Source organism: Toxotes jaculatrix, chromosome 11 (assembly GCF_017976425.1).
Source record: "Toxotes jaculatrix isolate fToxJac2 chromosome 11, fToxJac2.pri, whole genome shotgun sequence".
Lineage (NCBI taxonomy): Eukaryota > Metazoa > Chordata > Actinopteri > Toxotidae > Toxotes > Toxotes jaculatrix.
In genome coordinates this window covers 19557059-19581970 of record NC_054404.1, presented here as the reverse complement: position 1 = coordinate 19581970, position 24912 = coordinate 19557059, and the positions used below count along the sequence as shown (strand labels likewise).

At 41.2% G+C, this 24912-nt stretch overlaps 2 protein-coding genes across 3 annotated transcripts; one reads left to right on the top strand and one right to left on the bottom strand.

Annotated features, from left to right (window-relative positions):
• The first annotated feature begins 16742 nt into the window (after nucleotides 1-16742).
• Nucleotides 16743-19121, top strand: LOC121189668 (N-acetylneuraminic acid phosphatase). The gene is made up of 2 exons (XM_041050031.1): nucleotides 16743-16879; nucleotides 17697-19121. Exons 1-2 carry the CDS (start codon nucleotides 16790-16792, stop codon nucleotides 18336-18338), a joined length of 732 nt encoding a protein of 243 aa, XP_040905965.1. The 5' UTR covers nucleotides 16743-16789; the 3' UTR covers nucleotides 18339-19121.
• An 87-nt stretch (nucleotides 19122-19208) lies between these two features.
• Nucleotides 19209-24912, bottom strand: polr1b (RNA polymerase I subunit B). 2 transcript variants are annotated; one of them, XM_041050029.1, is made up of 15 exons: nucleotides 24698-24912; nucleotides 23966-24133; nucleotides 23624-23770; nucleotides 23396-23528; nucleotides 23150-23286; nucleotides 22754-22977; nucleotides 22472-22643; nucleotides 22126-22297; nucleotides 21751-22032; nucleotides 21467-21600; nucleotides 21216-21386; nucleotides 20955-21111; nucleotides 20664-20860; nucleotides 20328-20578; nucleotides 19209-20170 (listed from the first exon to the last, which is right to left on the bottom strand). In XM_041050029.1, the coding sequence occupies exons 1-15, from the start codon at nucleotides 24872-24874 to the stop codon at nucleotides 19288-19290; spliced, it is 3405 nt and encodes a 1134-aa protein (XP_040905963.1). In that variant the 5' UTR covers nucleotides 24875-24912; the 3' UTR covers nucleotides 19209-19287. The 2 variants fall into 2 exon arrangements, with proteins under 2 accessions (XP_040905963.1, XP_040905964.1); XM_041050030.1 differs by lacking the exons at nucleotides 23624-23770; nucleotides 23966-24133; nucleotides 24698-24912 and having other exon boundaries at nucleotides 23383-23515.

Here is a 24912-nt window from a genome sequence, read left to right as displayed (position 1 = left end):
AACCATCACGTGTGGTGGCTCTGCCCTGACAACTCTCTGCTGCGCCGTCTTCTCACGAAAAGATCGAGCAAGGGAGGGGAGGATTTGCAGCACGGTGTAATATCTAATGAAGAATCTCTCAGAAGTAGCTATTAGAGTCTGTGGCATCAGATAAATGGTGAGCTTGCGTGGATATCAAGATTTTGCTGAAAGCCCTGGAAGGGCTCAGCTCAGTGGGACAGAGCTGGAGGGGTGATTCTGGCACAGTCAGAAGGGTGACAGCACAACAGAAAAATGAGACGAATGCTCACAGGGGGCATGTTTCACTGAGTCAAGGCAGCATTACACATCAAAGCCAATGGAAAGAAGAAAATGAACGAAGCCGTGTTGAAACACCACACTGATAAAGAGTACATTTGTTACATCATTTATTTAACAAGACTCACAAGACACTTATGCACAGATTAGAGGTATGTCACTAACTGGTCTAACAAGGCAATAGATCATTTTAATAACAGTCATTTGTCAGGATCTTGTACATCACAAACAGTGATGGTGTGCTTAGTATAAAAGTCCAATCCGAGCATTTTAAAGTTTTTGTGGAAGCCCTGCAGGAACTGAAACTCTGAGGTGTCTGAGGACTGTGGATTAGCCTGGTTAAGCCTGTGTCATCTTTTGAATCACACCTTTTAAACACGGAACACTAGATACACAAAAATGTGATCTTGTAGGTGTGTTAGAATGGAGTGCTGGGACAGAACCAAAATAGACAGGTATTTAAAAGAGATTTATACAAGATTAACAATTGTTATTTTATGTGGGTTTATGCAGAACAGTTTGATGGTCCACATCAAAAAACTTAGGGCACAGACCACATAGTTCAGGTCATCCATTAATCAGAAGGGTTGGTGCTTTGGTCCTGCTCTCCTCCAGTCGACGTGTCCTTGAATGTCACTGTCTCTGCCATCTGTGTGTGAGTGTGGGTGTGAAAAGGTAAATGAGAAGCAAATTGTAAAGTGCTTTGGATAGAAGTGTGATATTAATGTTGTCCTTCACCATTTACCACGATACAACCCTACTATATCACCAGAAAAATTTCATTCAAAATTCAAAAAAATGTACCTAAAGAGTTAAAAGTAAAGAGAGGAGGTTCTGTCACTGTTATATTTTTATATGCTCAGTAAGAAGTGCATTAATGTTGTAGGTGGTCAAAGCAGAGCAAATTCTGATTGGTAGTTTGATCAATGATAATCGTTACATCTTAAAGCAACCTTCACACTCACAGTCCACTCACACAGGTGTCCTCAATAATGTGTCGTAATTCAACGTCTTCTCAGGACATCGGGTACAAGCTGTGCTTGATTGACAGCTCTTTCAGGGAGGGACAACTCATCCTGTAAACAGCCATGTACGTTATTAATCATCTTATCAGTTCACAGAGTTTGGTGACATCATATAACTCGGCGAATAGCGTCACCCAACGTGCACCTGACCAGACATCAACCAGAGTCACTGAGAACACCAACACAGATCAGTGCCAAGGCTTTGATGTGCAGACAGTAACTACAGCTTTTAAATAAATATAGTGGAGATAAAAGTACAATATTTCCTCTGAAATATAGTGAAATAGGAGTTTAAAATATCATTAGATGGATATACTTAAGTAAAGTACCTCAAACTTGTACTGAAGTGCAGTACGTGAGTAAATGTACAACTTTCCACCATTGACATTTGTTTAGCAAGTTAGGGAAAGATAGTGGTGACAGCTGATAAACAGTCAAGTCAGCTTTTGACAAACTCAATGCTTAGACCCCCAGTTTGGATAAGAAAAAACTCCCCCAAGACAAAATCCTTAAACAGGGGGGGAAAAAAAAAATCTTCTTGGAAGCCACACACCCATCCACCATTATGAGGTGCAGGATCATGTAATATAAGTATAATTGCAAAGGATACTGGGCTGAAATGGTAATTCCTTGTATTTCGTTCATCGTTACTCCCCTTTCCTTGTCAAATTTTCCAGTTTATTTTAGAATAATGCCCTCCGGAAACAGTGCCTGCTGTTACTAGTTTTCCTGGGAAAAATATTTGTTGACTTCTGTTATTTTACTGCAGGGTTTCCCTCGCAGTCAACCGTAATCCAACCTCATTTCACTTCCAAATGCTAAGATTTGTGCTGCTTAACTGAGATTCACCACTTAAGTGTAATCTCTTTGATCGAGGCCTTTTCAGTGATACTCGAGCAGGGACTCCTCTTACAGTACAACTGAAGTAAGTGTTTGGTAATTACCAGACTGCTGATGGTGCCACTGACAGCTTCCCATTATGCTGTGTAAGCCCTGCCAGTCCTTCTCGGTGTTGACATGTGTGTGCTGCATTTAACACTTTCCACAGATCTTAGTGACAGACCTTTGTTTTGCATATGTTTACTCGTTGCTAATTGATGTCAACATCTGCTACTTATCTCCCTCCAATGCAAGTTAAATATAACACATAAGACCATAAGAACATGCAACACATAGGGTCAAAGATCATTAATAAAATACAGAATGAATCATAAAATACAAAAGTGAAGCGATGTTTTAAATGCACATTATTTTTACTGCAAACCTCAATTACGTTGTTAGCCAATAGGTTTGAATGGATCACACTTAAATATGACGCTATGGTACCTTCATCCAACAATATCATCACCATGGACAGAATGTTTTTACAAGCATTTAGGTGTATTAAAGCAACCTCTGTCCCACCCTGGGAAATAAAGCAAAGCACCTCAGCTGGAACTTGGTGTGAAAGAGTGAGAAGAAACCTCCTGGGAAATGTTGATAAAATAAAACTCAGTGGTCACGGTCTGCATGTCACGCCCACCCCCATGCACCAGCTGACATATTTCCTTAAAAATGATTGTCTACCTGTGCAGTACGTGATATTGCCACATTTCTATTTTTAACACTGATGTATTCGCTGGTGGCTGCCATTGTGTTTCCACAGTTGGCTGGGTTTTGTCGCTTTGATGTTTTGTTGGAAAATAACTGTCAGGACAGGTACAGTAAACAACACTGTGGTGCCATTTTGTCTGCCTCTTTTTATCAAACCATTTGCAGCTTCCTGGTTTTGGATTTAGGAGGATGGGGGGTGAAGAAAAACCCTTTTAACCTACCTTCAAACCTACTTTTCACATAATTCCCAGTTCTGTTGAAATCAAATGTATCAAGGGAATGTGTGTGCATCCATGTCTGTGGGTGGAACAACACTGTGGTGTTAGTAAAGGGCTGTAGTTGACCTGAAAGAAGGCTGTGATAACAGGAGATGCAGTTGGACCTAATCAACCTCATCTGAGGAATTTGAAGATAAGTGATGCTAAGTCTAATTAGCTGCTAAAGAAAACTTCAGATTATATCATTCTAATCAAAAGAAAGAGTTCACCTACAGCATGTTGTGGATAAAGTAGCATCCAGAAATAAAGTATAAACAGATAAGTATGAACCTGCATTGGTTTTTCTGGTGTGTTGAAACTCTGCGTCTTTTCATTCATAAGACTGCAGGTGGAAAACTGCAGGACAGAGCAATGGGGACTCAACCTGATGGAACATATACATATTTACTGTATAACACACAGACACATGTCATGAGAATGATAATCCAGTGGCAGGATTAGGCAACAAGACCCGACAATTATCCGTGCTCCAAACACACACTGCTCCCCGTGTGAGCCAGTTTGAGTCACTAACATCATTCCAGGTATGTAACCATAGTCTGGTTCATCCCTCAGCACACCATACCAGTCTTTATAAACCCAAGTCCCAACACATCATCACCAGCTTACTCACAATTCCTTAGTCATGGAAAATTATCTAAGTCCTAAAATCATTTTTAACACGTAGTTTATGTACCCTCAGGTCAAGCCGTTCACAACAGCAGAGACAGAGAGTCATTTTTCTTGATCATTGATGTTGATTCTGGCTGAATGTCAGCATTCACTCCACAGGGTGATTTCTTCTTCTAAGTCATAATGAGAAAATGTTTTGTGTAAGTTTTCTAAACTCAAAAAGAAAGTGAAGGTGCTGGTGCCATCAGCTGTCAAGGACAACGAAATGTTGCAGTTAGCGAACTATGCTAAGAATAGCTTATTGGGCAGGTTCATTTGATGTGCTGTCCTAGACTTGCTTTCATTTAAAGTAGCAATAAAGTATTTTTCTGATCACTTGGGGGCAGTGGAGCTGTAAAGAAAGCACTGTTTATTAGTTTATTTTCACAAACACAAAATCAGGCAATAATTCTTTCACTGGTCTTTCTAAAAAAAAAAAAAAAGAAAAAAAAGAAACATGTTTCCTTGGGTTTAGGTGATTCAGCATCTTCCACAGCACTTAAATAGAAGCTGACACCTTTACCAATATGGCAGCACAGGCAATAACATCATCATAACTTGGTTTCTTTGACATCCACCTCTTATAATGTCACCTCTCTTTTTAACAGCAATGTCTGCTGTCTAAAAACGTCCTCACCATTCGACTCTCTGTGTCTTGCTGTTAGTTCATACTAAAGCCATCTCAGCTCACGCACTCGCCTCAATCTGGACACGGTTTCACCAGCGACTGCCTTGCAGGAAATGATGAATGTTAAAGAAAGATTTATTAGATTGTGTTTAAAACATGTACCTCATCTAGCAGCTTTAATGACTGCGTATAAGACTAAACTTTAAAACTGTTTATTTCATATCATGTTTCCCCCCCCACCCACCAACTACTTCCTATAAGACTCATTGCACACACTGCTTAGGGACCACATGCTGTAAGTTTATTATTATTACCATAGTGTGATATGCAAACTCAGTGGGCCATGGCAGGGCTGATCATTTGATCTCCCTCAGCCATATAACAGCAGAAACACTGTAGTTCTACCCACATCATGGACAGACTTCAGACACACAGGTGTACCCGTCCTCAGAGCACATGTTACTGATAAGAAGAGAAGGTTGCTGCCCAGCAGAGGCCTCTTTGTTGTCCATTGGTGCAGCCATCCCATGGTGACAACAAAGGTTCCCTTGAGCCTCTGCGGGCCAGGTCAAAGGTCCCTTTCTTCTCAGCCAGGTGAGATAAAAGAAGGGTCTATCAGTATCCCTGGTGGCCGTCTGTCACCAGCCTTTATCAGCATCTGGGATCCAGCCTCATCTCTCATGAGGCCTTTGGAAAAGACCCCCAGGACGTTCGGTGTGGAATGTAATTCAGTAGCACTCCCGAAGATCTTTGATTATTTCTACCGAGTCATTAGATTTAAGCGTATCCTTGAAATTGCAGTAAAATGTTTATTTGTTTCCACTTATTTGCTGTAGATCTAAATTTGAAATCATTCATTTGGTTTATTCTCCTATGCTTTACAGTGTTTGCAGTGGTGTGTTAATGGGAACTGGTTAGTGCAGTTTTTAGCATCTTTGCTTCCTTTGCCATGGAAACAAAATCTACTTGAGACAATTATGTAATGGTATAAGCCATATAGTCACAGCTGTTCAGTTTTGTATCAGAGAAATATCTAGCAATTTACTCTGTGTGACTGGGTGTTTGTGTGTCCATGTTTGTGTGCAAGCTTGTCTGTGATATGTCTTTGTGTGTCTGTGTGGGTGTAATGTCATTGTGTTCCTTTTTTTTCCCCAAGAAAATGATCAAACCAGCTTTGGCAGTCTCTCTCTGACAGCTCGACAAGTAACATGTACAATGCTATTTGCTATTTCACAAATACTTGGCACTGTGAACAGAAACTGAGCTGTTCATTACCTACAGGAAGTGTATCAGCATGGCAACTACTGTATCTGTATCTGTATCACCAGCTGCACAGATTTAAGTAACTTAATGTAGGTTCTAACAGTAGATAGGGGATTTTTCCAGGCAGATACACTGCTAAAATCATTTGAACTTGTTTGAAAAGCAGTGGAAGAGCATCTACATGTTAGTTTGTTGCTTTTATACAGAGAGGAGATAAGGGGAAGCAAAATCAACATAAACAGGTAAAGAAAAATCATATACTATTCCTGTAAATATCTGCTTTGAAGCGCTCTTTCATGCTACATTATATGGAAATCTTGACTCTTATGCTAGAGCTGTATGTTGGTGGAGGTGACGGGTGGATGATCTCACAGTGAACCCATATACAAGGACAGGCAGGAATGACACACAGAATCCATATGGAGTCACGTCTCCTCCACGTCAATGCCAGACCCTCCATCTGGAAGCCTCTTTTAAACCTCTGCAGTTGACACAGGGCATGTCATGTCATCAACACTCCTCCCTGATGAAGGAAAAAAAAAAAAACTTCAAATGGAAAGTGTTAGCACTCGGTGCAATCAGAGTCCAGCAACTACACACCATCTGTTCTCTCCACTCTCTGCATTTCAGCAACGCACATGATGATCCAATCAGGGAGTGCAAAGAAAGGGGTACTTGATTGGGTTTGTTTTCTCATCCTTGAGCAGAAAGGTCCAGTGTAAACCATGGGCAGATGGCAGGGTATTAAAAAAGACCACTGGCTCACATCCTTTCTGGGTTGTGTCCAAAGCAACGTCTATTTGTGACCCATTAACAGCAGTTTTAAAGTATTGTATGTATTGAGTAACTGTTTTTTCCCTACTCAGTGTTAAATCTGAGAAAATCTTTGATTACACAGAAAACAACAAAACTGAGCGCGCTCCTGTGGGATCTCACTATAATATTAAATGATTAAAATCTGTGTCATCTTACAATGATTGCATTATTATAATTATTTAAATTGAAGTGTAGGATATTTGACCATGTATAGGCCTATAATTAAAAAGAAACAGGTCAGATAGACTGCACTGAAAATACAGGCCCCAAATGCAACAAAAGAGAGTACACCTGCTGTTTCCAGTGAAGGATAATTGCATGAGTTATAAAATAAGACCACAGTTTCCTCTGTTTTGGCCTGGGTTGTAATCTAATGCAATGACTTTTGATGCATTTGGCCCATTAGAGTTTAGTTAGTCAAATATTTCTGTTTTTCAAATAAATTGCTTACATTCTTTTTGGGCTTCAGCCAGTAACAGAACTGTATTAAATGGACAGGTTGTATTTATGGTTGCATTTACTCAGTTTTTTTGTATACTGCACACAAAGACATTTTTTCATTTGGTACACTTAAACTGAACCACAATGAAAGGAGAAGTACATCTGTATAGTAAGTATGCCGCTACAACCATCAATCAGTTAGCTTAGCTTAGCTTAAAAGAAGGACTGGAAACAGGAGGACACAACTATCCTGGTTTTGTCCAGAAGTAAGAAAAAAACAAAGCCAAATATCTGGGTGTTATTGAGTTTTTTCTGTCAGAATATTACTTGTTTTGGCTTACTTATGTCCTCTGCTAACTGCCAGGCAACCTCTTAGTCACAACTGGAGTCTTTGGAAACTTTGGAGGTGACTCAGGCTGGCAGTCTCCCTGTTTCCAGAGAAATTACTGGGAAATAATGTATGAAATAAAGCATTACCAAATTTTTATTGGTTTAACCTCCTATTTCACACAAAATTAACAATCGGTATCAAAATAAAACAGAAAAAAATAAACAGTTTGTTTTGTAGCAGAACATATTTTATATCACACATCATTTTTATCCCATCCCATTAATCATCACACTCGAAACTCGATTTTCAGAAAACACAGCTTGGAAGCAGAGCTGTGTTCCGAGATCACAGCCTTGTATGAGTAATCATCTGACATTTGATGCTGTCACTTGATTGAAAAACTTTCTAAATGTCCCTCCAGGGTTTTTCCAGGGCAAATGTGTGTAAATCCATGATGTCAGAGTTTCAAAATCACACAGGGAAGTAGGAGTTTGAGATCGTTTACAAAATTCAGATCAAGAGTTTCCTTTAAGTTTCCTTCCATTAAGTGACCTTTTGCTGTTGGTATCAGTATGACCATGTTGCATCTCTAAAGCCTGACACATAATATGTTTTGATAAGAGATTACATTGCTTTTCACCATCTACAATATTACCAGCATGGTAACAGCAAGTTGTGTCTGTGTTGTGGTTTGCCTTGCGTGTGTCAGAGAGAAGCATCAAAGCCTGTGATACACCTCTTCCAGTCACCTGTCTCAGCCTGTCCCATCTCATGCTCGTCCAGTCAGCCTGAAAATTGCACCTTTGGGATACAGTGACGTGATATACAATCTGTCGTATAACTCCTCTGGGTTAGCAGAGCTCCATCTCACACACACACACACACACACACACACACACACACACACACACACACACACACACACACACACACACACACACACACACACACACATGCTCATTTCAATTAACTCCAGTCTACTCATACCTGAAGATCAAAAAGCTCAAAAAGAAAGTTATCCTCACACAGTCTGTTGTGCTGCTGTTGTTGCTGATTCTTCGAGTTTCTTCATTAGCTTTACAGAAACTATTTACTCACCACTCAACCAAAATGTATCAACAACAAATTAGGATAAAAGGGGCAAAATGTTACACTTTTACTGCCCCTTTAAAATGACCACAAATGTAGTGGTGATAAGTTGATATATGTTCTGATGTCTGACTTTAAAACTCAATTCGACAGGCAATTATGTTTTTTTGAGCTTTGAAAAACAGAAGTCCCTGTCAGTGATACAGTATTTTAAATAGTAATTTATTGAGTCTTGAATAGATATTTCTGTGAGACACGACTTTAGCTAGGCTTGCAATAATTCAACATTATCATTAGTGTGTGACTAGGACTTTTCCTGTAAACCTGCTGCAACAAGTACTTTTTTTCTGGAAACACCATCATTTTCACTTCATAAAAATAACATCTCCGCAATAATTTGCCATGGAAAATTAACTAACAAGGTGAAACAAAATGTAATTGTGACTTTATATTTTTTATTCTTTAGTATTTTTTTTTTAATCACAAAGACAAGTCAGTTTTACCTCAAACAGACAAAAAGTAAGGATTTCTTAAGAGTGTATTTATTTTTTTCAGGATTTTAGCCCCTATTGATAGAGACAGAAGAGTTTAGCCAGAAACACAGTCACACAGAGAGAGGGGAAGGATGACAGCAAAGGTTCCTGGCCTGAATTGGACCAGGGATGTCGCAGTTGCCACATATTGTATGTGACTTAAATCAGTGATTTAGTATACTAAATCACTGTCATAGCCCTTTACATGCCCTTCTCATATCTCGCTGTGCATGTATACAGTACATGCTATATGCTATATGGGAGCAATATACAGAGTCAAACACCTGTCTAACTATGATTCTGATCCTGCCCATCTGTACATATATATACACAAACACATTTGCATTTATATGCTCGCATTACCTGAAGACTTAATTTCACCTTAACCATAACTAGTACATATAGTACCTAACTCCCACCCTTACCAGATCCTTAACCTAATGTTGCATGACCATTCTTACTGATGATGGTGGTGTTTCTTAGCTCAGACTTGTTGTTGCATTTGCCACCTGCACAGGGTTATTTACAATAGTGTTCACACTCACCATGTGAAAATGTGAGTGTACAGATTTTTCGTCTACAGTGTGCAAGTTACACATACAGACTCCCCTGTGTATTCTGATTTTGCTGTGCTCCAGCCAGGACTGGATGGGGCCTGGATGATCTTCCTGGGTCCAGGCTCTCAGTGCTATACTCCAGTGACTACACATAGTTTGTCTCCCACCCTGCTGCTGCACCAGTTCAGTGGCCGGTCAGGAGAACTCAGGTGTATCAGCACACAGACGGGGGCTACAGGAAGCTTTGGCAACCTGCCAGACAACTACAGGGGGTCCAGTCTTTCCATGAGCGGGAACACTCAACATGCCTGCACATCAGATGATGCACAATGCTCATCCACAAAGGCCATTTTATGTTAATGAATGAGAAGCCACCATGAAAAGAATTCACAGAACAAAATGAAAAATATGCATCATTTAATAATGTCACTGATGTCTGTGGGCAAGAAGTTGCTGAAGGCCTCTAATACACAATTTATATAAGCTTTGCGGAAAAGCATATCGCTCCTTGATCACAGAGAGCGTTGCATAACCGCCTGAAGAGGCACCATCCTGCCCCAGATCATGTTGTTTTTGTTTGTGTGTACGTGCAGGTTGCCAGACTCCCCCCTGTTACCATGACAAGTGCCATTAGGCACACCAGTGTTTCTCTATTTAGACTGTAGTTCATACATTCCCCTGGCCTCGATAAAATCTCACATCTATGTGTGTGTGTGTGTGTGTGTGTGTGTGTGTGTGTGTGTGTGTGTGTGTGTGTGTGTGTGTGTGTGTGTGTGTATGTGTATGTGTATGTGTATGTGTATGTGTATGTGTGGCCCGAGTTTGTCTTTGTATCAGAAGCCAGGCTTGATGGGAGATCCCTGACAAAGAAAGGACAGCTAAGTTCCAGTTATCACTGAGCTTTCTATCACAGCATTGTAGGCATACTTAGTCTGTATCTTTTAGATCTGAAAAATGTTCAATATTTTAGATTGGCTCAGTGATTGACGATAAAGAATTTGGTGTTACCCTGTCAGGAATGGAATGGGTGAGCTATATCTGTGTGAGGGAATCCTCATATCTTAATTTGCAAGTGACCGGCTCACTTCTGGTGTCACGTACTTGCCAATAAAAATGAGGGCTCCGTTCTATTCAGCTTACCAGCCATTATTTAAACCCCAGGAGAAACCCAGTCCCCTGCATCCCAAGTAATAAGCTCCTTCCTCTGACAGCCTAAAGACTCACCTGTCCCTCTGGCTTATATTTGTCCTATCCAGGCGTGATCCAAAATTAGTCATGAAAGACAAGCAGACTTGCCCCCTGTATCCTCACAAACACAAATACACGCCCACAGGGGCACCCGTAATAGATCAGAAACACAGCTGGCCCAGATGAACACCCCAGTTAATAAGAACCTAGGGAGGGTCACAAGAACATGGTAGGTGACTATAAAGTGTTTTAAGTCATGGAAAAACAAGGCGGATTAAAAGTGTTATCATCGTGCTATAAAGCGGCTGTGAGGTGTTTGGTGGAACAACACCCTTGATAATTGGCCTTTGCAGGGGATTCGTGCCCAGCTGAGAGATAGCGTGTGATTGTGTGCAGCCACGGCCACCCACGCAGATAAAAGAGGAATGGTGTCGTGCAGACAAAGACACCAGGCCTCACCAGTCCTTCAGATGCCTGCACTTTCTTGGAAGAGTCACACATGGACTGTTAGGGAAGTCATTTGCTTCTTTTTTTTTTTCTCTCTCTTCCTTCACACCAGAGGGGGAATTCCATCTTTACACTTGTCGGTTCATTCTTCACATATCCACTTCATGTTTCTCTTCCCTTTAGAGGGGGAAAAGGGTTCATTTGCTGCATGTCTCTCTTTAAAAGAATCATATTGCTCCATTGCATGCAAGCGCAAGGTGTTGTTTGTTCTGACACATAATAGCAGGTTAGGCCTCACACACCATTTTTTGATTTATAGTTTATCTCTGACATTTTTTTGACCAAGGTAATTGAGATAATTAGGTCAGGCTTCTGTCATAAAATCAAGAACCTAATCTGGAATCAGTATCCTCTCAGGTAATGTGAGAAAGGATTGTTGTGATTTCTGATTGGGTTTGGTACAGTAGTGCAACAGGCCTGCACACAGTTGCGTGTGAACCTCTGGCCCTGTGCCAGATGAGAGAGTGAGTTAAAGGACGGGTTGCATAAGAATTGAGGTATGTTTTGATTTTGAAAGAGCGTGTGTCACGGAATATGTGTTTAAATTGGCAATATCCATGGTCAAGAGTCACGTAGGGCATTTAATTAGACAAGTGATGACAGAGATTGTTTCACACTCGTTTTGATTATGGTAACCTTTCTAAAAATAATTTTAGAAAGGCTCCAGCCACAATTCAGTTACCAACAAAAGAAAAATTTGTCCTCTATAGAAAATGATGTGTGGTGTCTGAAATACAGTAATAGTGGAGTCAAATAAGGTCAACGGCTCCATTTTGGCCATTTATGCTCACACAGCTAGTTACTTTAATATTCCTAGGTTGCGGAGTTGGGAGTCTTGGTCTCCCCAATCTCCAGTATGACTTCTGGTCAGACGTTTGGCTTGGAGAGATTTATTTAAGAAACTTGGTGTAACCACTTCTCATCTAGTTTCCTATTCATCATAATCCTGCTCTTAAAAAACATAACAGCTAATACATGAAAACAGACAAAACTTGGGTATAAAATGATTCAGATTTGTTTCACGAAAACAAGCAAAAAAAAAGTTGTCCATCGATTTAAGAACATCTGTTTGCATTTCCAACACAGATTTCTTTAAGTATCTACAAATTTGGAATCTTGTTCTCTCACTTTTAAATGAAAATAAGTTGAGCTTTGGATCATTTGGCAATGTATTCTGTTGAAAGGTTTCTGGAATTTGATTCACTCCTTCAATAAATCAGTTTTGAAATTAGAATTCTCCATCACAAATGTGCTGTTGCATTGCAGGGATATAAAATGACACGCTCTCACTGAACGCTTTAACTTTATGTTTAACATTATGTTTGCCTTGTGTTTTCATTGGCACCAACTCCGAGCAATCATGAATCATTTCTCTCGCCATATTCTTGCTTATATTAATTGTTAAGGCAAGTCTCAGAGCTATCAGTGTTTGCACGTTCGTTGTCGTAGTGACTGCACGGAATGTATATAGCCACAAGATGGAGCTATGCCACCTAAAATGAAAATTCTCAAACGCTGTTCTACAGGATACAGACAACACAAAAGATGCATGCTCTGGCTTTGGTGAGATTTTTTATTATGTTCCATACAAACTGCCATGTTTTATGTCATATGAGTAATGACTAAAAGAACTTACCCCAGACTCCTGTAACATGACATCAGTATAATCACAAAGAAGCCTTGTGGAGTTTTTCATTATTTGCATTAACAATCTTTTAAATTTGTTAAGACTTTATAGTATATTTACTCCATATATTCCAAGGGGAAAATATTATACTTTTTATTCTACTACATTGACCTGACAGCTGTAACTGCTGTTATTTATAGATAGATAGATAGATAGATAGATAGATAGATAGATAGATAGATAGATAGATAGATAGATAGATAGATAGATAGATAGATAGATAGATAGATAGATAAGTCACTTGGTAAAAATACAGCTTTAAGACAGAATCAGCAACTACTAACAGCACTATGTCATATTAGTATTACATCTTATGTCATATGAATCGATCAATGTAGAACCGCCACTGCAATCATAGAAAGTAGACACATGAAACTTTTTTGATTTGATTTGATTGTTTTTTATTTGTTTTGGGGGAGTGTGGGAGGAAACCGGAGCACCCGGAGTAAACCCACATAGACATGTTCGTGGTATTTCTCAGTGCCATACAAATGCAGCTTGACTTGCTTGAGGCTCTTGAAGATGTTTCAGAACTCAGGCAAGTCCAGTTACCTCTATATAGTACTTAGAAAGCTCCACAATGATGTCCTATCTTTGTATGCTATTACTTATGTCACTGTCATCTGGGGAAAACTATTTTGATTCAGGGGATGTTATGGGTTGCAGGTCAGTGGCTTGGGGATTTGTTTTTAAAATTTTCTGGGGGTCAGTTTTATCATTTACAGCTCCAAAGGTACAGTACTTCTTCCAGGCCCTGGAAAATGCACGTGATATTATTCCTTGGGCCCTGGAAAAAGCAGTTGCAGCATAAGCGGATAGGATGTAAGGAACTGAAAGGACCGAACAGGTCAAACATCCAAGAAAACCGGGCTCTACAGTGTTAAGTTCACAGGAGACATAAATGTCATAATCAGTATGTTCTGGGACACTGGAAGGACTAGAAGAACCAGTAGCAGGACTTGGTGTGGGCATGGTCTGGGCATGGTGTGGAGAAAAAGCAGAAGCAATTCTGGCTTTGGCTTTGGAACAAACAAATGTGCTTCTTTTGATGTGTGAAATAGCAGCTGTAGCATATCTCATAACTTTGAAGAAAACTACAATAATCAAACAACCCAGAACTATAAGCAGACCTTTCTCCGGCGGTGCATCATAGGCCCGCTCAATAGTAGCTTCAATTTCCTCTTTGGTCAAAGGTACAATAGATGCAATTCTGCCTTTGATCCTAGAAAAACCAGCTGAAATTCTTGCTCTGACCGTTGTAAAAAAGGATGCAATTCTTGCTCGGGACATGTTGGAAAATGTTTCCATTATTTCTTGAGCTTGGATAAAAACAGGTGCAGTTTCTTCAATGATCATAGAGGAAAAATCCACAATTCTTTCACCTACCATGTCAGTATAAGTTGAAACTGTTCCTCGAGCCATGGACAACAAAGCCTGAAGTCTTGCTCCAACAATGTTAAAAAATGTCATGTTTTCCCTGGGCCTTGTGATACGTGTTGAAACTGCTGCTTCATCCGTGGACACAACAGGTGTTGATGACCTGCTGTCATCAGACAGCAGTTCGTCAATGCCTGCTGATGAACTGCTGTCTGTGTCTTCATTAGTGGATGGACCAGGAGGAAGATTAAGTCTTTTTCTGCCAATATCAGTCCTGTGAATCACACCATTGTTTCTGACAGATTTCTGACTGTCCCACTCTTGTTTCCGTTGCTTTTTTTGATTCTTGAAACAGTCCAAGTAGGTAAAATGCCAGCCAGCTTGCTGATGCAGTAGCCTGAGATGAGTCAAGCTTTTGGCCTTGAAGGCAGTCAGAGCTGGTGGTTCAGTTTGGGTGAACCTGAATGACCAGGGATTAAGTCCCAGACCAGTCCTCATCATGTCAGGCCTGGGATTAAGGCCCAGACCAGTCCTGATTATGTCAGGCCTGGGATTAAGTCCCAGACCAGTCCTCATCATGTCAGGCCTGGGATTAAGTCCCAGACCAGTCCTCATCATGTCAGGCCTGGGATTAAGTCCCAGATCAGTCCTGATCGGGTCAGGCCTGGGATTAAGTCCCAGACCAGTCCTGATCAGGTCAGTAGAACCTGTGGGGACCCTACAAAAACGCAGCATTGGGGCTGATATGTTGGCTGATAGTTGCACTTGAAGAAGGATGACAGTGTTTCTTTCAGATATTGTTGTGGACTTGAACGAGACTTAGTAAAGGTTGTGGTGTAAGGGTGTGAGGGACCGTGAATTTAATTGTTCGGTCCGCGCACATCAAAGCCAATTTGAAATGACGTCACGAAAGACGTCATCCGCGGCGGTGTGTGGGTGTGGCCAACTATCTGACAGTATGACGTCGGTTTGGGAGATAAATCAGATGTATGCATTGTGTTCAGAATCCGCCAGACATATGTTATTGTATAGTCATTTGGAAACTACAACTATAGCTGAACACTATATTACTGGATACAGTGTGTAGGCCATAGAGTAGGCTATATCAGCACCATGGACAGAACCCACTCATATGAAACTTCTGTTTCAAATGAGAGGTAATCCTGTCCTGCTGTTGTTTACTATAACTACAACACTGATACTGATACTGATAAGAGAATATCAAGACCCTTTCTCCTCTATGAATGACGTGAAACAACAGTGTAAACTGACAATTAATTTATAATAACTTTATAGTATTATAATAAAATATAGAATTGATATTCATCCCTCCTGGGTGTGTTTTCAGGTTGTTGTTTTAAAAGAACTGATGTCACATTTAGGCAAACTATGATTCATCACTGGTGTTTAACAGATGTTTTTACTAATATTTCATTTTCATTTACAAAATGCACAACCTACACACACACACACACACACACACACACACACACACACATTCAAAGACAACATACATGCATTGATACATTGATTTTTTTAAACTTCATGGTTCCACTAACAGTTTTTATACTTTGTCAAATTTTTGCATTCACAGTTGACTGTTGCTCAGGCAACAGGTTAATTATTCATCACAGATGTGAACAACAAGACACAATCTTGACTTGGACGAAGACCGAACCGAGTCACCGAGACAGGTTCATGTTTTAACAGCTTGTGAGGCAAAAATGTATCCCAAAGTGAATTAATTTAATGCCTCCCTGCCCCTTTCCATGAGTGCATCAAACACAGAGTTCTAACAGCAAGAGTCACGTAGGGCATTTAATTGGAAAAGTGATGACAGAGATTGTTTCACACTCGTTTTGATTATGGTAACCTGTCTAAAAATAATTTTAGAAAGTTATCAGGTAATAGAGTTCTTGTCCAGTTGATTTGTTAGTTAATGTGACACTCAGCATCACTGTGGCTCTGTCATGATCGAAACTCTTGAGTTGTGTTGTCCCCTTTAAAAAAAAGTGTTGCAAAATCCATCTTGCCAGCTGTTTTGTCCTTTGAAGCCATTATTTCTTGCAGTTTTGAAACAAGAGCATCTGGATTCCTAAAGACAAGTTCTCAGATGAGCTGTGAAAAGAAAGTCCATTTGCATATTTTCAAAAACAATTACCTTTACACTCAGTGACCCATTTAGCTTTAACATTTAGATTTAGATTAAATACTTACTTATGAAAGTATTTGCAGGAAAGTAAGCTAAATATTCAAAATACGTCAGCTCGAAAACTCTAACCAAATAACATTTAACATTTTATTATAACTGGAACAGCTGAACTCAGCGTGGAGAGCTTTATGAGTATCTTGTGAACTGCTTTCTAAAGTGTATTTTTATTCACTGCCGTCCTCTCGTGGATGAAACTTGCAAACGCTGAACATTTGTCAGAACTACAATTCCCTACATGCACTTCACCCGCTACTACTTCCGCATTTTGAACGACCGGTATTTTGGTGTAAACGTAGAGTGACCGTGTGCTCCGGTAATGGACGGCAAAAATGTGAAGGGGATATTGTTTGACTTGGACAACACACTCATTGAAACAAGTCGGGCAGGTGAAGTGGCGATACAAAAGGTGATAAGTATGGATATTCCTCACGTGCTGTTTGAAGTTAGCGTCCATATTTGTAGCGTCAGCCTAACGTAATGGTGAAATAAGGGGAAGGGGAGGAGGTGGAGGAGGGATACACCACTGCTCTGCTAATTTAACAACCTTTTATTTAGTCCGAAAATATCTTTTCACCGGTGTCAGTTTATATGCTAATGTATTTGTCTTTATAATGGCGTGTCACTGTTGTCAGTGGTGGACAGTAACGCAAATACACTTGCTAATAAACCGTAATTCCTTGAAGTTTTGAGGCACTTTTACTTTCACCTAACTTACACATTATTTTCCACTTACATTACATCTCCTCTCAGTACTGTTGTGTGTGTGTGTGTTTATAAATGGCAGTGTGTTTATTCATGGCAGACATTTTGATTTCTGATGGCAGGTGAAGCACAGGTGTTACTAATTAATGATGGCTCCATTCTACTCAAGTGGCCCAGCTGTGTTTCTGTTTATTTCTGATAGCCTACATTAAGTACATTTTACTGATTGTTACTATTACTAATGTCTTTTGGAACTGAAGCAGCTAAACGCGATGCAGCCGTCCATCTCCATTTACACACATCTTTATTTACACCTGTGTTATTTATTATGTCAAAAAGTCTGCTCTCACTCGCCGATCTCCTCTAATTCCTAGAGAGATGTTCTTATTGTTCATTTTATTCTTTAATTAAATATGTGACCATTTTCTTTAATAGGATCCAAAATACGGGCAGTTGCCTCATTTTGACCAAAGATTTCATATAATAGTTTTTATTTTATAATCTGTTGTGTGCGATTACAGACGAGTGAACATTTGAAGACCACGCTGGGGCTCGATGACAGCACCATCAGCAGCATTTGTGACAAGTTCAAGCAGAAGCTTCTCCATGAGAGTTTTGACCCCTCAGCAGGCAGATCCATAGATGATGTGCGAGTGGGTCACTGGGAGGAGAGCATCCAGGAGACTGTGGGCAGCAGTTCATCACCCTGTCTGGCAGCTCAGTGCTACTCCTTGTGGAAAAACAGTCGCCTGGAGGCTCTCAGTCTGTCCCCTCAAATATGCAGCCTCCTGAAAAAACTGCGCAGCAGATACAAGCTGCTGCTCCTGACCAACGGGGAAGCTCAGACCCAGAGAGAGAAAGTGGAGGCAGTAAGATGTGAGGAGTTCTTTGATGGTATTGTGATTGGGGGAGAACATGCAGAGCAGAAACCATTCCTCTCCATCTTCACGACGTGTTTCAACATGCTGGGGGTGGAGGCCCAGGACTGTGTCATGGTTGGAGACTCTCTGGACACAGATATTCAGGGGGGCTTTAATGCCAGAGTACGGGCTACAGTTTGGATCAGCAACACAGGAGCTGTTGTGCCAGATGGTTCAGTGACACCAGACTACACCATCCCCACTGTGTTAGACCTGCCACACATTCTGGAACAGCTGAACTAAGGACAACTGATGACTGAAGCCATGTGCGGCATCACTTCAAGTGAGATCTTGTGGAAATTTTTAATTATGGATATGTTTAATGATCATGATCTCAACTGGAGCATCTTTGAGCAGGGGTACTTTTTACTTTAATTTAATCATTTTTCCAGGAATTTTACAGGTGTACATATATCTCTTACTGTCATATTTAACAACATGGAGTCAGTAGTAAAATTTGATAAGTGCAGGTGTGGGCACTCAGGTGTCAACTAGTTTTGTGCTGTACAAGTGCTGTACCAAAAAATAGTTAGTAGTTTACTTTTCCATTGTTTGCTTCTTTACACTTCTACTCCACTACATTTCAGTGAAATGCTGTTTTTACTCCATTAGACAACTAGTTACTAGTTTCTCTTTAGATTAAGATTTAACATTAAAAAAAATATGAGCTTAAAAATACAAAAGATTGTGAGAGATTTCTAACAGATTTAGATATACATCGTATACTGTAGTTAACACTAGTTCCACCTCAAACAGATCATTGACTTGTAATGGAGTATGGAGTTGGTATCTTCTCTTAAATAATTTGATATAAATACCTTATTCAAAACTACACATGGTGTAACACTATAAGAATCAAAAAAGGAACAGTGGTACGGCACATTATTTTTATTTTTATTCAACACTAAGAACGACTGTACAAAAGACCTTTTTTTTTAACATACCTCCACAGAACATGTCGACACATTCAATCCATTATATGCTGCTTCTTGGTCAAGTCTTGGCCAGTAAAATACTAAAGACACATTTGTGTTTTCTTACACACACGTCTGTACAGTATTTCTTCTGTGTGATGGTTAATTCAAGCAGCTGTACTCAGATCCATTTTAACAACACACACAAAGAGCAGTTTCATTAGACACATTCTTCTCACTTATACCTCGTCATATTTAAGGCACGTAGCCTCCAAACTTCACTTCACATCTAATTTGACTTTGATGTTCATCGCTGCGAGCTCGGCTACAAAGTAGCGGAAGACGTAAGGAACAGACACCGAGTCAATAGAGTCACTTCTGCCACACAGGGTGCACACAGTCTTACGGTTGCGCATGGCCGACCAGTAGGGTGGTGGTTTCTCTAACAGAGGGGAGAGGAGGCTGCCACAGTCGATACACACCTGAGCTATCGATCGGTCCGAGCAGTTGAAGAGTCGATCGTGAAGCAGGAAGGAGGAGCCGTGTGCCAGCAGGGCGTCTCGCTCCATCTCTCCGAAACGGATACCTCCTTGGATGTTCCTTCCTCCCACTGGCTGGTTGGTCACCTTGTCTCGTGCTCCCGTGGTCCTCACCTGAAATTTGTCAGAGACCATGTGACGTAGCCGCTGGTAGTAGACGACTCCGATGAAGATGTCGGCCTCTAGCTCCTGACCGCTCAGTCCGCTGTAGAGCCGCTCAGTGCCGTAGTAGTTGTAGCCACCGGCCCGAAGCATTTCACCAAAGTACTCCAGCGCAGAGTTCTCCTCAGAGAAGGTGAAGGGTGTGGCATCATGGCTCAGGCCGTGCAGGGCGCCGGACTTGCCGGCCATGCTCTCGATCAGCATCCCGATGGTCATGCGAGAGGGGAAGCCGTGGGGGTTAAACAGGATGTCAGGAGTCATGCCACTCTCTGTGAAGGGCATGTCCTCGGCTGGCCACAGGCGGCTCAGGATGCCCTTCTGACCGTGGCGACTGGCAAACTTGTCACCGATGGTGGGGTTTCGTGGCACTCGAACGGTGATGCAGATACGTTTAAAATGGCCTGTGCCACTGTCGTTGCTGCAGATCTTTATATTGTCGACTACACAGGCTTCTTGGCTCCTGGGAGAAAATAGTGAAGAAACACATTAGTGACTATAATTACTGAATAATTTATTTGTCCAAATAATTGGAATTATGTGTGAAAGTAAATTTTATGATTTGAAAGTGGCATTACCTTCAGTGATAATGACATTACCACACAAATGCTGACACTTACTTGTAATAGGTGGTGAAGGTCTGACCAGTGTTGAGGTTGATATAGCTGTAGAAAGGGTCCCCATACTGAAGTGTTGATCCAATGTGAGGTAGTCCATCAGTGTCCAGTTTTTCATTCAGCTTTGGGTCACCTGGCTTGGTCCCAAACACCACACTGTCTTCTCCCTTCACCTTCTCTGCCAGATCCACCAGCTCAGTCTTGTAGATACTTCCATGGGCAAAGCCTCTCTCCCATGATGACTTGTTAACAATCTAAGGAGAGTGCGACAAGTGTGTCAGGATTTTTCTCCACTTAAACAGACAAAAAGATTGCAGTAACTATTGTGTTTTTACTTACCATTGCATCTTCCATGTCATAGCCTGTGTAAGATATGACAGCCACAATGGCGTTTGTGCCGCTGGGGTAGTTGTCCAGGTTGTAGTGGTCGTACATGTAGGGTCTGACCAGTGGGCTCTGTGGGGTCTGGAGCCGGTACAGCTTGTTATCTGAGCGTTCCATGAACGAGTGCAGGGGGAAACCCATAGTCTGCTTACCTGCAAAGAGAGTGAGTTTAATCTCTGATGAGCTGGAACATCTGAATCCACTTAGCTTGTTCACCTGTTTAGGTGTGTGGGGCGTCAAACTTACCCATCTGACACTGGTACATGTTCCTAGGACTCTGGTTGTGGTCTGAGTAGGGGATAAAGTTAGCCACCACACTCAGCATACTGTGAGGGAAAAGTTCTTGGTGTGTGGTCACTCCTGGCTCGATCTCATCCTCCAAGATGCCCACATTGATGTAAAGCTGCAACAAGATAGGAAAAAAAGATGATTAAATAAATAATTTGAAGTTATGTTCTTCATATAAAGGTCTGATAACTACCCAAAAAAATTGTAGTTGACATTTACTTGTTCAAAGGTTCCAATTAACTCCTCCTTTCCGAGAGCTAAATTGCGTACAGGCCGCACCATACGACACGGTGTTGTGAAGAGGAACAGGCCTGGGTACAAGCTGGCCTTGCCTGTTTTGGGAACCAGAACAATCTCAGTCCAGGGAGGGAACTTCCTCTCTCTCAGCACCTGAAGGTATGTGATTTAAATGTCAGTTTTCTGCTTACACAAAATGCACTGTATGTCCGTGTAATACTTTAATATCATACCTTGAACCTGCGCAGTGAGTCAACCACAACCGGGGCTAATTCAGTCTCCAACCAGCCTACAACCGCCCCATCAAGGATGACGGGGTAGCAGTCTGAAAAGGCTTGACCAGGAGATCCATCCACTGGAGTAACACCTTAGGCGCCAGAGACAGAGAAGTTTTTGGACAATTCAATTGAGTCCACTGATGTGCTTTAAAACTTTAGTCAAAACAAGTTCAGGGACAGAATGATGTATTTGTGGCTTTCGCGTTAATTGAACCGAAGTGTTTGAAGTAAAAGCTCACCAAGGGAACACAGCAGAGCAGGCAGGGATGTGGTGGAAGAGGTCGGTGCCACTATCTCACAGCTGGCTGTCATGTGGTTCATAAGGCCACAGGGCTCTCCGTCCGGAGTGTGGACGGGACACAGAAAGCCCCAGGACTCAGGCAGCAGCTTACGAACCGAAGTGGTTCTCATCTTGGCGAATGCTGCTCCTCTGTGCACACAGCGGAAATGGGACAGGTAGCGGATGAAGTTGAGCTTGTCAGCTACGACACACAGGCCAGTGTTCTGCAGCATGCCAAGACCTGGGGTCAGAGGGGAAATGATATTTATTTAACAAATGATCTATTTATTTATTTTTTTATAATGTAACAAGTACTCAACTCATGTGGCCGTACCTGTCCTAGAGTTGAGGTTCCCAGTGGCCAGCAGATATTCAAAGGGTTTGGTCACATCACTACCCATGTTGAATATCTTCATCATGTTTTCAGAGCTCCATCCTCCACTCAGTCTGCTGCCTCTCTTGTCGAAGGACAGCTTCACAGACACCAACCAGGCAGCCATTCGCTCCTGTGAGGATGTTTTAGGGGTTAAATCACTGACAACTTGAGATTTGTAAGAAACTTTTTATTTAGTGCAAAAACATGAATATAATCTTTCTGTCTGCAGTGCTGTTTTTAAAAATCTCACTGCAGTTCCTTCTGTTCCCTGTGCCCATTCAAATGACTGACTAAAAAAACTTGCCTTCAGAAACATGAGGTAGAGCTGACCAGGAGTCAGCACTTCCTGACACATGATGCTGTCTGGGTTCTCCTCCATGCACTCCTGCTTGGCAAACGTGAAAAGCTTCCTTGTCATTAGACACAGCACGTAGAACTTCTCCACGTCTGACTTCAGGTGGATACAGATGCACTCACTGATCACAACACAACACAACTTGTTTCACTTAATGGACCACAAAATATGTTTCTGTAATATTGTACATTAAAAATAAAAATATCACGTCCATCTGTCATAAAAACTTACTCTAGCAGGAAGTTGGCACACTGTTCATTTGTGTACCACTCAGGAAGGTTCATTTTAACCCTGAAGCGCTCTCCAAGGTAATTGAGCACGTTGCTGCGGGTGGTGCAGCCCTCCTCTGTGACGATACGCAGCATCTCTGATGCACAGCTCTTGTAGAAGGAATTGTCCTCGCGGCCCTTGATGAGTTCCTGGTAGATCTGGAAGTCTGTGAAGTCCACCAAGGCCTGGAGGACACAACAAAGAAAATGAACTGTATTAATAAATCATACAGCACCGGAAAGGTTTGCACCATATATATTATTATATTTTTCTAAAATATTCTTTGATTTCTATTCACTTAAAAATGAGTGCTGCAGACCTGTACCATTTCTAAAATACATTAACCCTGATTAGTACCTTGAGTGCAAAGCCCAGTGGGAGGAAGAAGAGCTCTTTCTGGTAGATGAAGTTCAGCATCACAGTCCCATTTTCCAGATAATGCAGATTCATGTTGATGGCTGTGTGCTCATCCTTCACACAATGCATCGAAATGCCTGTGAGAAGAAAAAGATGATGACAACAGCCTTAACTGCTGAGCCTAGAGTACTATTACACTGTCACTTTCACTGTGTTTTTGCTCATTATCTTACAGGTTATATTTACCATACTGGGTGTATCCCTGGCCCCTGCTCTTCCACTTGGGTCTTGACATGGCAATAGGATAGTTCCTCCTTGGCATGATCAGCATCCGGATGACCTTCTCAATTCCATTCACAATGAAATAACCTCCCATTTCCTGTTAATGTTTAAGAGTGAGTTTGCACTTTTTTTTAATAAATATGGATGCTGGGTTTCTGTTCATGTTACAAATATTACAAACGTGTGTTTTACCTCTGCTTCTTCATGGTGTTCGACAAGCTCCTTAGGGGACATACCATGGAGGTTACACAGCTTAGACTTGACCATGATTGGCACCTGGCCGAGGGACTGTTTGATGATGCCTTTGGGAACTCCATTGATCGACCAGCTGACGTCTGCCTGAGATGACACAGAACGTAACAAATCAAAGAGTTGGAAAAATATGATTCTGTCTCTCATATGTTGTGTGGACCCCTCACTGACCACTCCTGTAGTTTAGTGTCTGTGACTGTCAGTTTTCACATGCTGCAGTAAAAGTCAAGACAGACAGTGAGAGAAAAAAGCCATGTGACTGTACATGAATCTCAGTCTTACCACCAGCTTTCCTTTATACGAGCATCTTCTTCCCCTGCACTCTGCTGGAAACACCCTCATTTCCCTGCAGATGTTCCCTTTGGCCACCACTGGGTTGTAGACCGTGGCTTCGACGAACGAAAGGCTGATCCTGTCATTTTTTACTGTGAACTCCAAGGGACGGATGGCCTGAGGAAAAACATGCCACATCAGGAATGACTGAGAAGCCTCGAGAACAGAGGAAATACTGACAGAAAGTCACCTGAAGCCACCAAAAATTACACCAAGGTCAAAGGACACAGGCAAAGCTTTGGGCTAAAAGATACCTGGTGTTAGCTAGCAACGTTAAACTAGCAAATATTTGTGTTTTGAGTTAATGTGCAGATTTTTGATGTCAGTTTTTCCGAAGCTACAGAGTTTTGAGGATTAAAGATAAGCATGCATGTTTGCTATGTTTATTATGTGTTAGCTTTTCAAGCAGAAGGGGGGAAAAAACAATATTAGAAAAATACTCTAAACAAACGTTAGCAAACACGGCTAACATTAATTTACTCCTTTGTCCTGTTTAGCTTGAAAAACTAACATTATTTTAGATTAACATTTAACTTGACTACATGTAATTTCATCTAACGCTAACAGGTTTAAAGCCAAGGTTTTACAGCTCCATGAAATGCTTAACCTACACACGGGTTGTTGTATTTATGAAAAATAAACGTTATCTTTTTAATAACTCTAAGCAAAAGTTGAACTGACCTGCACAACGCGGCTGAGTCCGTCAGTGACAGCCTGGTCAAACGACTCGATGTGGGCTTTTGTCAGATCCTGAACAGCAGCATGTTGAGTCTCTTTAAGGACACCAAATCCTCCCTGGGTCAGATTCTTTAGACTCGGTGCTTTAGGTAAGTTATTCCACTTAGCTGAAAAGTCCATGCTTGCACTCCCTGAGACACATATGCTTGTTTACCACA